General features: G+C 55.6%; 1 protein-coding gene across 7 annotated transcripts in view; it reads right to left on the reverse strand.

Annotated features, from left to right (window-relative positions):
- The window catches only part of NEK7 (NIMA related kinase 7), a 37,914-nt gene that overhangs the window by 2,573 nt on the left and 17,754 nt on the right, over window positions 1–17,587 (reverse strand). For 4 of the 7 annotated variants that reach the window (XM_059677451.1, XM_059677452.1, XM_059677453.1 and 1 more), the window contains 6 exons: window positions 15,970–16,110; window positions 15,328–15,390; window positions 14,268–14,378; window positions 9,924–10,032; window positions 9,353–9,460; window positions 1,392–1,505 (listed from right to left, as the gene is read on the reverse strand). In XM_059677451.1, the coding sequence (XP_059533434.1) occupies window positions 1,392–1,505; window positions 9,353–9,460; window positions 9,924–10,032; window positions 14,268–14,378; window positions 15,328–15,390; window positions 15,970–16,110 (646 nt within the window). Of the gene's footprint in view, window positions 1–1,391; window positions 1,506–5,641; window positions 5,737–9,352; window positions 9,461–9,923; window positions 10,033–14,267; window positions 14,379–15,327; window positions 15,391–15,969; window positions 16,111–17,587 lie in introns of all 7 variants that reach the window. The other 3 variants (XM_059677455.1, XM_059677456.1, XM_059677450.1) reach the window with 3 other exon arrangements.

Consider the following 17,587-nt stretch of genomic DNA (forward strand, 5'->3'; position numbering starts at 1 on the left):
GCGGAAATTAGTGCAGGAGGAGCGCGGAGGTGCGGGCGCGTGAAATATTCATGCCTCGCGGAGGGAAGCGGCCTGAGTGACACAACAAAGAGCCGGCCCTGACATGCCGGGCCCGGCGCCGTGCGCACGGCCGCGGAGCGCTCTGTGCAAAGCGCGCTGATGATATTCCAGCCCCAACAGCCATTAGGAACGGCTCGCAGGCCGCACACCGTCCAGCAAACACAACACTCTGATCAGCTCGCTGCCCGCGCGGTGTTCGCTCTAATGACCTGATGCAAAGGCTGCGGACACAAAGCAGGCGCCGACGACCCCCGTCCACGCCCAGCAAGAGGCGCTACAAGGAGGCCGGACGCTCAGACGGCAGAAGCCCTTTAGGGTTCACTGTTCCGGCCCCGCGGCTCCAGGTCCCGCAGAGACAGAAACGGAACCGGGGCTCTGCGTGCGAACAGAAAGCTGGCAGCCACCCACCAGCGAGCAGCGTAGCGGCTTCCTGCTGCTCCTTCGCTCCTTCCCCTTCTCCCAGGCAGACAGATGCCCTCATGCGTCCTCCCCGGGGGCCTCCACCAGCTCCCGGAGAGACGTGAACAGGCCGCACGCAAGCTGACTGAGGCCTGCTCCGCTTGTCTCCCTCACTGGTGACATCATGCCGGGGTTGCTACCGTCATGAGGGGATCGCTGCAACCATGACGAAATAGCTACAATCATGTGTGTTTGGCTAAATGGGAGATGCTGATGGAGCCCAGGCCATTCCTTTCAGCGGGTTCCCCAAGCAGCGAGGCTCAGCCTCGAGGATCACGCGGGCAGAGCTTCCACCAGGTCCCTCCAGCCCCTTCCACTCCTCACAGGGCCACAGCGGGAGCCGGAGACCCGCCCGTGGGAACCTGCGTGCGGCCAGAGGCGGGACAGGGCAGGTGCTGCGGGGGGGGGTGGGGGGACACGAGCCGAAAGCATGAGGCTGAGGGATACGTGGCCGAGACGCCCATTTCTGTTCTGGGAAGACACGACAGGAGGGGGTTGTGCCGAAGAGGAAAGTTCTGGTTGCCTGTAGTTCTGAGGGTGAGGGAGGGCGGAGCTGCCCCGGAAGAGGGGCCTGGGGACATGTGGACACACGGACACAGGACCAGCAGCTTGGGCCTGAGCCGGGTTGAGCCCTGACTGCCCAGGCGGGTCCCGGCGCAGCCCACGTGGCCGTGTCTACACCACCCCATCCACCCCATCCACGAATTGCAGGGTCAACTTAGACAGGAGTCTCCGGGGACTGTACCGGTGAGAAGGGCCGCCTCTGCCGCCTGCACAGGCAGCCGGGTGTTTGGGGAAGGGCGCATCCCTCGGGCAGCGCGAATGCGGGCAAACGGACAGACGGACGGACGGCTGCCAGGCGGAGCACTCACCTCCTCCGAGTAGTGGTCGGAAGGCAGCGGCGGGTAGTCGCACTGCTCGATCTTCTTGCACAGCGAGTACAGGTTCATCTTGTCGCCGTAGAAGGGGCTCTGCAGGGCGGCCATCTGCAAAAGGCCCGTGAGACCCAGGTCGTCAGAGGGCCGCTTCCCGGGGACCCCCGGCGCTACACGGGTCGGACACAGTGACAGACCCTCACAGTGGGGGCCTCTGGTTCTCACAGGCACCCCTTTCTGGCCATTCCCTGGGAACCTCTAGAAATCTTACTTCAATTTATGGTTGTTTATTTTCCACATTTAAAATCCCCTACAAGGGAGAAATGGTTATCATATATTTACGTATAGACATATACAACGCAACAAGAAAAAGGACATAAAGTAAACTGGAATTCGTTGTAACTAGTGGCCATCAAAGCAGCGAGTATTACCCCGTGACTAAACAGACCCCGATGGTCCATATCAGTGGCTCTCAACCTTCCGGCCCTTTCAATACAGTTCCTCATGTTGTGACCCAACCATACAATTACTTTCGTGGCTACTTCATCACTGTCATGTTGCTACTGTGATGAATCGTCATGTAAATATCTGATATGCAGGATGGTCTTAGGCGACCCCTGTGAAAGGGTCATTCGACCGCCAAAGGGGTCGCGACCCACAGGTTGAGAACCGCTGGTCTATATGGCACAGGTAACGGCCGGAATATAACAAACACAAAGCTGAGCTGAAGCTGAACTATCACCAGCAGCGGCTCAGGGAGGAGAATGCGGGCACTGCTCTCGCATCATCGTTTCTGTGGAAGAGGGTCCCCACCCGAGCCCCCACCGGACCCTCAGTCTGCAGTGACCTGGACCTGTGTTCCCTTTGGAAGCATCTCGAAAAACCACTGAGTATGTTCAAAAGCTCTACGACTCACAGGCACCAAGTCCAGGCATCCAAGTGAGATTTTTAATGCAGAAAAAAAACCTCAAGGAATGAACAACTTTTAAAGGAGATGATTGAATTCAAACTGATTGCAGCCAGGGCTCCGGGCTGGCACTTGGAGTGCAGCGAAGACGCGGGAAGCAGGCTACAAACTCAAACACCCTTTCGAGTGTTCGCGTCCCATTCAGCCCGTGGCGGCTGGAGGCGCAGCAGCGAGGACACGGGCGCGGGGCTACCCGAGCCAGTCACCCCTTTCCCACGCGCTAATCGCGAGCGCGGAGGACAACGTGCCCCCGACAGGCGGTGCGTGTGAGACACGCTTGTCCGTGCTGTGCACCCAGGAGCGTCAGGGACGCAGCGCCGACCGCTCTGTCTGCAGGCCCGGCTTTAACCCCTTCGGTGCCTCAGGCAGGAGGGCGGCCGGAGGCCCAGCCTGCATCTTACGTACCATCCCAGGGTCCTGCACAAACACCTCGAACAGCTCCCCAGGGAGAGGGAAGGGGGGATCTGAATGTCCCCGATCACGGAGAACACCCCATGGGGAGGAGGTTTCTAAAAGAGGGTCTCCAATCAGAATCACGTGTTTTTGTGCTCAGAATGCAAGGACAGCCCCAGCTGGTGTGGCTCAGTGGATAGAGCATTGGCCTGCAGACTGAAGGGTCCCCGGTTCGATCCCCGGTCAGGGTACAGGCCCGGGTTGGAGGCTCGGTCCCCAGTGGGGGGCGTGCAGGAGGCAGCCGATCCATGGTTCTCTCTCATGGATGTCTCTCTCTCTCTCCCTCTCCCTTCCTCTCTGAAATCAATAGAAATATATTTTAAATAAACGCAAGGACGCTTTCTGATAAAATAGGCCATTGCGGACGGGGCTGTGTATGCGAAAAGCTCCGTCCACGGGAAGGGCCGCACGCCTGCGCCAGGGGCTCCGCGCAGGACGGAGCCGCGGGCCCTCGGGGGTTAACAGGGACGGTGTGTTCTCACGCGTCTCCTGCTCTGACAGATGAAAAATGTCAACTGTCCTGTTTTTATTTTCCAGCTCCTGCACTATTCATCTGCTTCATTAGTGCCGCCCGGCGCGGGCCTGACAGCTGCGCGCCCTCGCCTCCCGCCAGCTGAATTTTTCAGGCTAATTTGATGCTCCGCGCGGAGCCGGCCGCAGGCTGATTGACGCGCTCCCTGACCTCCGGGGCCCGGCGCCCTGATCAGTATTCCGGGGGCGTCGCGGGGGCCGGGCCGCTGTCTGTCTGCGGGCCGCTGGCAGCTCTCTCTTTTTTTGAACCGTAAGCCACCAACCTCCAACCCGGCGCGGAGGCCGCCGCTGAGCTGAACAATAAAGGAGCCGTGTAAAACCTCCTTTTCCGTGTAAAGGTCCCTGTAGCCAAGGCGGCATCTTGGTTTTAATTAGCAAAGTCTACTTTGTTGCATATCAATTAAAACGCTGCTGCGAGGTGTGCGGGGTTATTTATTTATTTATTTTTTTTTGAGGTCTCGGGAGTATTTGAAAGTCTAATTTTCTGAGTTTCAAATGCATTTGCGGCAAAGGCTCCGGCTCCTGCATGGCGCATTCTTAGTGGGAACCATGTGAAAGGCCGGTGTCATCGTACAGCCAGTTTGAAAGGCTCCAGTAACACACTATTAAACCCTAACTGGGAGCCGATACAACATGAATGTGGAGTAAATCTCTAGAAAAATCCCAGTTCTCCCGAACGGCCTGCTCGCAGGAACTGAGCAAAACGCACTGAGTGGAAGCTAATGTCCCCGGGACACACACTTCAATTCAAAATCACCCACAGCCTGGAAGCCAATGGGCGGAGGAGTGGCCACCAAAGCCATTAGGGGGTGGCTTTTCGGGTCACAGAGGGGACACTGCACCCCCTCCAGCCCCCAGCCAGGCCCTAAAGAAGCTGCAAACTTCCCCCGAACTTTCTCTCTTTCGCTGAATCTCATCAGGGACTCACTCTGCTGCTCATTTTCGGGTTTGAGAGGAAGGTGTTGCTGTGATCGCACCAGACGCTGCCGGAGGAATCTGCGATCTAAGCAGGCATTAAACGCATCCGCATGACACTGACCTTTCTACATTAGTCACTTAATCAAACCAGCTCTTTTTGACACTGTGCCAGATTTTAACAAAATATCACCCAGTATAAAGCACTATCACATGCATACACAAAATAACTGTTCTATCACTAACTCATCATTTTTCATGATACACATTATCCGAGGGACATGGTTAAAAACGTTTAAAAATCCTTTCTTTCTAAGTAATCACTAGTCACTTAGTAGGGAGAGAAAGTCAGTGATTCCAAAATAAATAACCTCTTTAAAATGGGGATGTGAACCTGCAATCAGTAAAACAATTCACGATCAGGATTCACATTAAAAAATAACCCTCGAAGCCCACTTCCGAGCAGAGGTGGGCAAGGAACCGGAGGCCTCACTGTAGCTCGCATCTCATTTAAGTACGAGGCCAAGAGACACACAGGGCGTAAGGGACGCACTGGCCTCCACGCGCCCCCTCAGGCCCCCACATGCCCCCTCAGGCCTCCTTGGTGACACTGACACGGGCAGGGGACTCCGTGAATCACCCCTCACTTTACTCTATTACAGGAGCTAGGTGTGGGCTGGTTCTGAAACGACAGCGCTGGCGCGGAGCCTTTAATCCTCAGAGGTGCCTCTTCAGTCCTAGCTGAAGCCCCTTTGGGGCCCTCGCTCGGTGAGAGGCCTGTGGGGTCACACTACGCCCCCTCCCCGTCTGGGTGCCGCCCGCAGTGTGTGCAGGAGGGTCAGCCTGCACCGTGACCGTGGGGATGGTCAGCGCTCGCCCGGCAGAGCACTGCACCGAGTGGACAATACAAATTGTTCCTCATGGAAATGCAATCGAGAGAATGACCTGTCTGCCTGCTATCCTTAAGCCCAGTTACCCCACGTGAAGGGAAAATAACGGTGATAAAGATCTTTCCTGCTGCTTTCCCATGTTAAATCCATCCCATTAGCTCTCTGCTGCAACGCCTGGATAGGCCAGTTTTGTCACGGCTGTTCAAATGTATTTTTATAAATAAGATGCTGAAAACATCATGTCAACATAAAAAAAATTAAAAAGTAAAATTCTCATCAAAAGGAATCTAAAAATATATTAAAGAAAGTGAATGTGCAGCAATGTGTAGTCACTAAGTTCCATTATAAAAGCACTTACCACACCCATGGACTCATAATTCAACACTGATTCTTACTCATCACCCAGGGCAACATCAGTGCCTCCTGTAAGGATGGGGAAACGCCCGGCAGCGAGGAAGACCCGGACACACGAGTTCACAGACAGGACCTACCTCGTACAGCAGGCAGCCCAGAGACCAGATGTCCGACTTGAAGTTGTAGCCGTTTTCGTGTATCCTCTCGGGAGACATGTAGTACGGGGTGCCCACTGCAAAACACACCCAGTGAGAAGGAGGGAAGGCAGATGAGGTGCAGCCTGGTGAGAGATTACACTCAAAATTCTGGATTAAAGTGTCACCGAGACCACTCACTACAGTCACAAAACGGTTTCTGAGAAAACGCGAAACTTTCCAACTCCTCTCTCCTCGCAGACCCGCGAACAGCCGTCAGTCAGACTCGTCAGCTCTCACAGAAACACCCCGAGGACACGATGCGGCCTGCGTCCTCCACTCCGCCCCGTGGGACCCTCGCCGCCACCTCACGCCCGCTCTGAACGACGGTGAGGGCGCTGGGACGTCGAGGGGCTGGGCCACGCCTGTGAGAGGCCCGGGGCCCCAAGAACTGCAGGTCGCACCATGGAGACTTGTGGACACTGGGGGCTCCCGGTGACTTTGGTTTGGTTTGTTGACGTGCTAACGCCTTTTTCTCTTCCTTATGACCATTTCAGATCATGCTACCACAACAACCGTCAACATGAGAGGTAAGCATGTATTAAACGTATTTTTTACATAATATGCATGCTTTATCTTAACATTTAAGCGACACACATCTCAGATATGTGTTCACGTGTAAATATACGTGGGCTACTCACCTCCTGATGGACACATGTCTAGTCCCCTCTGAGAAGTGGGAGGAGGGGGTCACAGTCACTGACTGGCTGAATTCAAAGTGAACTGCCAGACACAGGCCTGGGGGTACCACGCGCCCTCTCACTGCTACCGAGTGCGCCTGCGTGTGGCCGGGGCTCTTGTGGGAGCGGGGAGCTGGGCCTCCTCTCCAACACAGGCCCGTCCTTCCCTCTCGCCGCCTGGCAGAGGCCGAGAAGCCTCAACGCTCAGGAAATCGAAATACATTCCCACACGTCAAACTGAATGGACATACAGTCCTTCCCTAGACCCTTTCCCTAAACGCATGGCAGCTGTGTCTGTCACTGCCACGGCCCCGAGCACGCTGGGACTTCTTGGGACAGCTGGGCCAGAACAGGGCAGGCGGGCTGGGCGTCTGTCTCCAGTGACTCACGCGCCCCTTCGGCGGATGCACGCGGAGGTTTACAGCAGGTTAGTTATCTAAGTAAGTTTCGTTAGAATCACCTCTCGTCTCCTTCCGTATTCCAGTCCACTGAGGGGAGGGGGCCACTCAGAAGCAGGACTGGTACTCAGGAGAAAGCCTCGAGAATGAAATACACGTTTTCACTTAATACACGAGAACGCATAATAAACTAACAGTGACGATAGAAAAGGACTTGTTTACAGAATTTGTATTATTTTCTCCCTTAAAAAATAACAGTACAGCACGGGCAATAAAGGGGCTACTGCCACAGGGGGTGACATCTGTAGGTATCTGTGCGCCCAGCATGGAAGGCCCCAACGTCTACAAAGCAAACACTAACGAAAAGGGGAAGGGACAGAGGACTTTCAGAGCCGCTTCCCAGTGGACAGACGTCCGGACAGAAGATCCATGGGAGACAAAGGCCCAACAACACAACAGGCCGATGGACAGAACCGACATGCGACACACCCTCCTCAGCATCGAACACACGTGCCTCCCAAGTGCACACGGGACAGCCCAGGACACCTCCTGGGGGGCAGAGCCACTCGCGGTGAATCTAAAGGCAGGCGTCAGAGGCAGCAGCTGTCCCGACCACCACGGCATACAACGAGATCAACGACAAGAAAGCGGAGACACGCAAACACGGGGAGACTGAGCAGAGAATGAAGAGGAAATCAAAATATGCCTGAGACCAATGAGAGCGCAGCATTAAACCTTCGGTCCAAAGCAGAGCAGTTCTAAGGGGAAGCACATTGCGATGCAGGCCTTACCTCAGGACACAGAAAACTCGCCAACGAGCACCCAACCTACAGTCAGGGGAGCCAGGAAAGGCCTACAGTTAGTAGAAGAAAGAAAAGTGTGACGATCAGAGAGGAAACAGATTAGAGACCAAAACACAGGAAAACGTTAATGGAAGTAAGAGCTGGTTCTTTGAAAAGAAAAGCAAGATTGATAAACCTTTAGCCAGACTTACCGAGAGAGAGAGAGAGAGAGAGAGAGAGAGAGAGAGAGAGAGAGAGAGAGCGAGCCAAAATAAAGTCAGAAATGAAACAGGAGAACTCACACCTGGTACCACAGAAGCACAAAGGGTCATAAGAGGTTACCATGAACGATTACACGCCAACTTAAGGGAAATCTAAGAGAAATGAATAAACTCCTCGATACGTACAATCTCCCAAGATGAACTCATGAAGAAATTCTGAGGAGACTCATAATGAAATTAAATCAGTAATAAAATAAAAATAAAAACTCCCAACAAACATCAAGTCCAGATCGCTTCACACATGAATTCTACCAAGCATTTAAAGAAGAATTAAGTGTCCTTCAAATTATTCCCAAAAATTACAGATAAATGAATGCTTCCAAACTCGTTCTATGAGGCCAGCATTACCCTGACACCAAAACCAGACAAAGACAGGAAAATACAGACACACATATAGGCCCCGATTCCTGAAAAACAGATGCAAAAATCTTCAACAAAGTATCAGCTAATAGCCGAAACCAGTTTGGCTCAGTGGATAGAGCATCGGCCTGCGGACTGAAAGGTCCCAGGTTCGATTCCGGTCAGGGGCATGTACCTGGGTTGCGGGCATATCCCCGGTGGGGGATGTGCAGGAGGCAGCTGATCGATGTTTCTCTATCATCGATGTTTCTAACTCTCTCTCTCCCTTCCTCTCTGTAAAAAATCAATATAATATATTTAAAAAAAAAAAGTATCAGCTAATAAACTCGGCAATACACCTAAAAATCATAATCACGACCAAGTGGGATTTTTTCCAGGGCTGTAAGGGTGTTTTAATATCCACAACTTGACACACCACATCAACAAAACACGAGATTAAAATCCATAGAAGCACTTTAATAGATGCCAAAAAACCCCAAACATTTGACAAAACTCAACACCAATTTCTGGCAAAAACTCTCAACAGAGTGGGTATAAAGGAAACGCGCCTCAACACCACAGAGGCCAGCACGTCCGACAGGCCCACAGCTCCTAGCAGCCTCCGCAGTGAGAGGCTGACAGCTCTTCCTCTAAGATCAGAGCCGAGACAAGGATGCCCCTTCGCCTCCTTTATCAGAGCATTAGGAGTCGCAGCCACAGCGATCAGACAAGAAAAATAAACGTGAAATGTCCCAGCAAGAGCGAGACCCAGGAAGACAAGGGCGGTCCTGTGAGGCCACATGCCTGGTACCACCACCACCGTCACGCTGCACAGCGGCCGCACATCTGCACGCACACGCTGGTGTTCGGACAACAGGTCACTCACAGGTCATCACACTCTTCATTCGTGAAGGCTGAGGAACAACACTATTCTCTGTCAGGGGGGATGATGTAAATAAAAGGGGGGTTCCATGGCGACAGCTAGACCGAGTCTGCTCACTGACTCCTTCACCGAGAGCCGCGAGACTGCAGGGCGAGGGGTCCACCCAGGACCCGTGGAGCCGTCACCAGTCTGCTTAGAAGGAGGGGCTGTGTGTGGGCGGCCGCCTGGCGAGTCCCCCCCCCCGAACCCCCGCGAGGGGCTGCCCCTGGACGGACCTCCCTGGCCGCTCACCTAAGGAGTGCGCCGCGGTGGTCTTGGAGCTGAAGAAGCGGCCGAGACCCAGGTCCCCGAGCTTGACCACGCCCGTGGCCGTGATGAACACGTTGGCGGGTTTGATATCTGCGGACAAATGCAGGCGTCGGGAGAGGTGAGGCCAGCGTAGCTGCTTTCTAGATTTCTAGGACCTCTACGTCAGTTATATGCACAGAGCGCTGTGATTTTATATTTTACGTAAATATGTCAATAAATAGAGATTTTATTTAAAATTGACATGAAAGGGGACACATTTATTTATGCTTTGTATTTCACAAGAGTTTATTTGAAAAGGGGGAAAATGTGTTTTAAATGAAAGTTATTCATGACCTGAATCATGCTGCCTCCATTATTATTTGTCTCAGGACTGAGGACACAGAAATAGAAGGATATATAAAAGCTACTCAAAATAAAGCAGTCGGTTCAGAATTCAAACAGACTGACTTTTTAGGATGCTCTTTAAATCGTACCAGGAAATGTGGCTTTTGATCACATTCAGGACGCACCGGCTCCTGAAAGGACGGGGCGTCCGGGGGCCCGGGGCGCCTACCTCGGTGCATGACGCGGCGGGAATGCATGTGCTCCAGGGCGCTGCACAGCTGCACGAAGTACTTCCACACGGTCCTCTCCGGGATCAGCCTCTTCTGCTTCTTAAAGTGCTGAGGGAGGAGGGGAGAAGGATGAGCTGAAGTCCTCCGGCCGATTCTGCCTGCTCACCTCCCTCAGGCCCACGAGGGGGTGGGTGGGTCCCGGGGTTTTACCCGACATCACGGCTCAGCCCCCACCCCCCCACCTCCCCCACCGCAGCTACGCCAGCACAGCCGGCCCCTGCCCTGGCGCTGTCCACCTATTCAAATAGCTTCTGCACAAACTGATTCTCCTCCTGAAAGGAAGACGTCAGGTTCCACTTGAGGAACAGCCAGAATAAAAGAGTCGAGAAACCTAAGGTGAGGCTGTTCGTTAAGAGAAATTCTGGTGTGACAGAGGTCTCACTGCAGAGCCTTTTAAATAAATATTGAAGCACCTTGTGACTGAAATCCGGCTTCGACTACTAAACATGAAAGGGGTTGGGTTGAAAGTTTTCATAAATATTTCTATTGCACATTACACGGCAGACTTGCAGTTCCCTTTGAATGAATGAAACTAAACTCAGTGAGAAAAGGATGGAAGGCGGGGCCAACGCTGAGCACCAATCAGGACGGGGGGGGGGGGCACCCATGAAATGAACTGCAAACCACAGGTCCAGGTGCCTGTCCGTTCTCCCACGTGACACTTGCTGGAGGAACACACGAGAAATACACCCATTCATAAACAAACCTGCACTTGGTTTGCTGTGTAACAGTACCTGTAGCTCGTAACGGGAGGTTAATCGTTACTGTAACACACACTGTAGCAATGAACTTACGAGCCATTTCAATGGCTATTATATCAGTAGCTAAAAACGCAGAACAATTAGATGACCAGGCGATTACAAAGCTAACCAGGGCATTACTAAGAAGTTCAAAACCTCCGTATCATGTTTTTAGTCGGGGACTGTCGTCAACATCAGTCTTCACTCTGAGGGGGCAGGCTGCAACGTCTCTTCTACACACGAATTCCTTCCGGACCAGGAGTGAGAACCCGCCGCGGAGAAGGCGAGCAGGAGTCGTAAGTTATGATATTTGCGGGTCATCATTCTCTCCAAACGCTGTTGGCACTTTAGCTAATTTTTCAGAGTCTGTGGTAACAGAAATCTCCGCCCGCACCCCCAATCCCCATGCCCGGGGTAAAGCCCCTCCCTGGCTGAGCCGCTGTGGCCAGGAGAGCAGCGGCCTCAGGTGATGGCATCTCACACGGCACAGAGGGCACCGCAGGGGGCGCTACTCTCCCAGCAGCTGCCCTGGCTGGGCCCACACGAGCTCTGGCTGGTCCAGCTCTGAGCCGGGCCCATCGCCTGCGTGTGAGGCCCTCCACCGAGAGTTCCCGGCACACACCACTGGGTGAGCTGGAATCCGCCCGAGTCCACCTGCCTTTAGAGCTGTGATCGCCGGTGACAGAGAAACGGGTGATGAGAAAGCCGGGCTTCCTTTCATCCTGAACCTCATCCTGCAGCTGCATCTGACCACAGCCTCGGGCGTCCGCGGCCTAATTAGAGGAACACTGAGTGTCTCCGCTACACGCTAATGCCACTGTCGGCCGCTCCGCCGTTAATTATTCATCGCAGGGTCTTTGATGCGAGGCCGCCCGGGTTCGCTCCGGAATCAGACCGGGAGCGATATTTCCTCTCCCCCCCAATTAGGCTGAGCCTGAGACACGGCCATTCCGCGATGCCCATGATTTACAACTCTCCCCGCTGCGGCGTGACCGCGTCCCTCACGCTCCAGCATCTGCGCGGCCCATAAAACACTGTCACCATCACCCTCGCCTCTTCCATGGAGACCAGCTCACGGCCCAGACGAGGGTCAGAAACACTCGGGGAAGCTCTCAGGGCGAGAAGCCGCCTCCTCCTCTCGGAGCCCATCCTCTCCCGCCAGCGCCCGTGGGGGCAGAGCGTGAGTCAGCAGGAACCTGCCGTGTCCCGCGGCCACATGCCCAGCCCGGGCCCCCGGAGAAGCGCTGACAGGCGTGAAACAGGTGACCTGCACGCACACCCGCCACCAGCCAGGCATGGCCCACACGGACCTGGTGAGCAAGCGACCTGGCCCTGCACTCGGTGAGCCCCACGCCCTGCGGGAAACTGGGCCTCAATGGAACAGTCTCCACGGAAAGGCGACCAGTGCACTAGCGGCCGCGATGCTGAGGCCGCGTCACTAAGGCCGCGTCGCTAAGGCCGCGATGCTAAGGCCACGTCGCTAAGGCCGCGTCGCTAAGGCTGAGATGCTAAGTGCCGTGAAAGGAGCCGGTTCCAAGAGCAGTAGGAGCAGAAGCCAGTGTCTGGGTGGAAAGGTCTCCCTGAGAAAGGACCTGAGTGGGAACGGAACCAAACAGGCCAACACTCCAGCGCATGTGGCCGAGACGTCGGCACAGACGCCGGAGCAGGACGAGCAGGCCCGTCCAGGGCCGGGTCCACGCGCCGGAGCCCGAAGAAACTGAGCAAAGAAACTCAGCGACGGTCAAATGCCCCCTCGCCCGCCGGGCAGGTCCCCCGCGGGACGGTCTGTCCTTCCGGGCCGTCAGCAGGTGTTGGCCCATCAAGGATCCCCTGGCACCTCCCCCGGGATCAGCCCTGTGCCAAGGCTGGCACACAGATGGCGCATCAGTCCTGTCTCCCTGCGCGTCTCACACGGGCGGCTGCTTGTGCTGGGGCGGGAAGTCCCTGAAACCGAAAATCTGATAAGCGCCGGGTGAGTCACTCACCACGGGCCTCGGGCCGAGTCAGCGCGATGGCATCCTGACAGCGGGAGCATCGCCTTCCCTCCTGCAGGCCATCGGGGTTCGAGAGCAGCTCAGACCGCCTGCCCCTCGCGGACGGGGCACTGACCCCGAGAGGGTGCCGAGCCGGGAGGGCCGCAGCTACGCCAGGTCTGCCCGCGCCTCGCCCAGGGCCCTGGGCGGCTCTGGCATGGAATGCAAACCGCAGGTGTCCCCTGACTTCCAGGGGGTCCTGGCACACGGCCTCCGAGCGCCAGTCAAGGGAACAGGAGGCTGTGCATCCGCCAGACCCGTCAGAGGCAGAGCTGAGACTCCTCTTCACGAAGGGCCAGCCCCCGAGAGTCCGGGGCGTGCTGACATCCGCATACGCAGCACCGGGCGCTGCCTTTGACCCTCCTCCCCGGAGCCCCTGGGTGGATCCCTGCCGGCCCCCGGATCCGCCGACACAGACATTCACCCAGATCACGGCCAGACCACAGGGAACAACAGGCTGAGCCTTCCGCAGCCCGACCAGGAACCCACCTCTCTCTCCAGCAAACACCCAGGGAGCAGCCGCCGGGGCAGACCTGCAGGGACCAGGGCCTCCTCCCGGGCCATCCAGGCGGCTGCACAGCCTCGGCCACAGTCGGCGCCTCATTAGCAACCGGCAGCATTTCCAGCATCTGTCCCTGCTCCCACCTCAGGGCCAACCAGGGAAAGGCCCATCACATGAGCCACCGGCTTCCATCAGCTCCTCCGACGGCCTGGACCCGGCCGCCCGCCACCCTCTGGAAAGGCTCCCACTCCCACCCATGACCTCTGTCGCGCCCTCCGTGGCACTGACTCCTGCTGTCAGCAGCTCAGAATAAATAGCCTCCTTTTCTCATCTGGTTGGTTCTCATTGATTTTCCACCGAGCACGCAGCCAGCCACACGCAGACGGACATCCCAGCCTCCCTTGCAGCTAGAGCGTTCACGCCTGGCCTCGGGCCAGCGGGACGGAGCTGAAAGGAGCAGCAGCAAGCGCCCTGTCCCTTAGGCAGGGAGGGTGAGGTCAGCTGGAGACAGGCCTGGGCTCTGGGAATCGCAGAGCTCAGAGCTGCCACACCAGCCCCAGAGTTTTATGGAACAAAGAATCACACGTAACAGTGATCACATAGCAGTGGCCGCACTTACGCAACACGTGCTTTCTGTGTGTGAGGCCCTGTGCTAAGCTCTTGACAAACACCAATCTACTGTGATCTGGGGGTCTCTATGGCTTGTAGCTGAACTTTGGCTCTAGTAACACGCCCGTTTAAAAGAAGTGAAGTCACTGCTAAGAGCCAAGTCGGGTTTGATGTGCAGGGTCTGAACGCAGAGTCCACACTCCTCTCCGATGGGTCGCCTGGAAAGGTCGGGCTGCCTGACAGCCTCTCTCTGCCCCTGCGGCTGAGGGCAGGGACCAGCTCCAACCACAGCCGTGACCGCGGGGCATGCCGTGCATTCCACAGGTGCCCAAGTCAGTGTAAAGCACCTGACATACCTGTGCGTCCAACGGACAACCGAGCAGTAAGAACAAACCTTACCTTTATCATCCTGGATAGGTCACCAGCATCGGCTAATTCCAAAACTATGTTGAGTTCGTTATCTTCAATGAATGACGCATAATATTTAATCACGTTCGGATGGTTGAGTTGCTGCGGGAAAAAACAGGCAAGAAAAAGGTTTCTTCTGGAAAATTCCCAATAGTTTCATAGCTTAAGAATGCACTTAGCTACTGCGTTTCATCTTTAAGTTACGGAAACTTCACATGACAGTGTATTTTTCCTTAATCTTGTGAATTTTAAAGGAAGTGTAATAATTGAAAGTAAAACTGGGTATAAGTTAATTTTATTTTAATCTTCTTTATTAGAAATAATAGAGAATACCAGGCACTTCAAGTTTTAAAAAGTATATTCTGTCCAACAATCTATCCACGCCTACAAGTGAATGACATGATGGAGCCATCAGGTGCTAACAATGATTCCCTTGAGACTGAGCTCTGCCATTGCAGGGCGCTCAGCGGTAATCACCTTCTCCTTTTTACTCCTATTTTGAAGTTCGGGCTGACCCTAGCATAGCTACGTCCACTGGTTAAAAGACAAAACAAAAAAAATAAAGAATTTCAACAACTGTCATCTGTTATATTGCATTTAAATACTGCCTTTAACTATTTCCTAGTTTGAAATGAAGGGGGGAAAGGGAATCCTACCCAATGTTCCAGTTACATTATTTCACGATTCCCAAAGGTAACTAGACTCTTCAGTACACTGAGATTCAAACGTATATATTCTTTGAAATGAGAGTGGCCTCGGTTGCCCTGACGATCCTTCTGCTTGTGAGTGGAACATTTAGTAAGTTACTTATCGGCATGGGCAGCTGTGCTCCCCACAGGCGGCTGAGTCGGCCCCACTGGATGCCTCTAAGAGCTCTGAGGCGGATGGAGAAAGCAGGGGCTGCCGGCATGGGGCTCCCCGAGCTGGGAGGCGGAGCCCGGCCCGAGGCTGCCCTATCTTGGCCACAAGGCCTCCTTCAAAATAGACTCATTTCCCAACGTGGACGTAACCTCACGGGTGGAAAGCATGCGGCTGGCGGTCGGTCCCATACCTTGAGCAGGTCTATTTCTTTGATGCAGTCGGCACGGGCTTTGGCGTCCATTAAGTCAAATATCTAAAAGCAGAGTCCAGAATTACACACAGTAATAACCTATGTCCACGCTACCTGCCACATCCACTCCTTATGATTTTTATACATACAACTACACACACTGAGCATGTCTTTCCGATCAGCCTGTAGGGGCTGTCGGATCTGTAGGTATTTCACTGGACGTTAGCACTGGAGCCTCCATTTTCCCTCCACAGAAGCCAGTACTAACACGCGTGTTACTAAGACTTGGAAAATACGCATCGGCTCGTATGCTAGGTAACGGCTTACAAGGAGAGACACACGGGTGGCTCCGGCCCCTGCCACTTCATTCAAGTCACGGAAAAGGACGGGGTGCCGCCCATGCACAGGAGGAGTGACTCCCTTTTCTCCGTGAGTCTGGCGTCCGCCCTCCCGGCCCCGGGAGGTGTCAGCTCTAGGCTTTCAGGACGGGACAGGATGGAAGGGCCGTGAGTGGCAAGTATCTGTGAGACACTGTTTGCGACATCGAGCCCACGGCCCGTCCGCGGGTGACGGAGGGAACGCCTTCGTGTGAGGGACACGGCAGCGGGCCACCGGCGCCGGACAGGACGGGAGCCAGCTCACCTGCACCTTCTTCAGGGCCACCGGGACGCCGTCCAGCAGGCAGGCCGCCCGGTACACCTCACTGAACTGCCCGCGGCCGATCTTCTTCTCTATCCGAAAGTTGGCCAGCGTGTTGTAGCCCATATCCGGCCGCAAGGCCTTCTGTCAGGAGAGACCAGAGAGGTTTCAGCCACATGATGTGCACACCATGGCTGCTGTCACTCCAGCAGGTGGCCTGTGTGAGCTGAGACCCCGGCGGGGGGCCAGGAGGGAGCCGCACAGACGGGCACCTAGTCGTCCCCTGACACTCCTGCCATGCCGGCGTCACAAGCCCCACGGTGTCCTGCCTCCCACGCCAGTCTCTGCGCCTCCCACGGCTGAGCAAAGCCCGCACTGCGGCCCAGCCCTGCGGACCCCCCGAGAGAATCCACAGTTAGAGAGTTGCCATCTCCAGTCCCGATGAGAAAACAGAGCTGGGCAGACACGCATGTTAGAAATGAGGCTGAGCACACGCACAACCGTAACAAGGACGCTGGAATCCCGCACCACGTCCCTCGGACAGAGCGGTGCCCGCGGAACGGAGCAAACTCACAAAGCGCCGCTTCCCCGACGCCGCCGTGGCCATGGGGGGCTTGTCCCGTTTCTCAGCTTTAAAGGAAAGTATTACTTCAAGAGGGGCTTCGCGACCGCCTGGGCCTTTCTCAGGAATGCGTGGGTCTCTAAGGAGCCCACAGCGTCTGAGAACTAGGGCTCCTGCCTCTTCCGTGGGGACAGGCCGCGGCCTCGGGGGCGAACCTGGCCGCCAGCAGGTGACCCGGGAATCCCACCTCCGCCGGCGGGTGACTGACAGGCACGAGCGTGACCCGCCGAGGCGCCGTGACAGCCGCCTGCTGGGCCGGCTCACTAATGTGCTCTGGCATGCAGGCCTGTAATCACGCATTTACATATGCAATGACCTACATTTGCATGTCAGATCGCACACTGTCTGGGCTTATTAAGCCGGGGCGGCCGGCCGGGGTGGCAGCGAGGCCGGAGGGGGCGAGCTTGGCAGCTGAGGGACGGGCTGCCACCCAGGATCAGGCTGAGCGGCCTGAGCATTAGACACTTCATTACACGTCATCTGCTGGGCAGGGACTGCGGGTCAACTTCACAGCCCATTTGCGGCGCCTCCCCCTCGGCCCCTCTTCCAAGGGCAGCGGGGCTGAGTGACAGCCCTCTCCTCGCCCCGTCCTGTCTCCAGCGCAGACGGGGCTGGCACAGTCCCACCGCCCTGCAGTCTGCATAGCACAGGCTGTCAGGAGGCTCCTCCAGGTGACCCCGCACCCGGTCGTGAACCCCGACCGTCCCCAGCCCCCACGTCGCTGGGCGGGCTTGCCCACTGCAGGCAGCACTGTCCGTCCTCAAACAAAAGCTGGTGTCGCCGGGGAGGCCACTCGAGGAAGAGTTATTTTTAGAAAAGCCATGGTCTCTCCTTTGAATGATGTCCAACCCTCCACTGTGTGGTGTAGCATGGAGTTAGCCTGGGAATAAAACAGCTCCATGGAGTCCCCACCGCCCGAGACAAGGCCCAGGCTCTGGAATGGGGGGATCGGAGACCAGCTCTGACGCCCAGGACCCTCGGAGCTGTTCCCCACTTCTG

This window comes from Myotis daubentonii, chromosome 20, assembly GCF_963259705.1.
Source record: "Myotis daubentonii chromosome 20, mMyoDau2.1, whole genome shotgun sequence".
NCBI classification, from domain to species: domain Eukaryota; kingdom Metazoa; phylum Chordata; class Mammalia; order Chiroptera; family Vespertilionidae; genus Myotis; species Myotis daubentonii.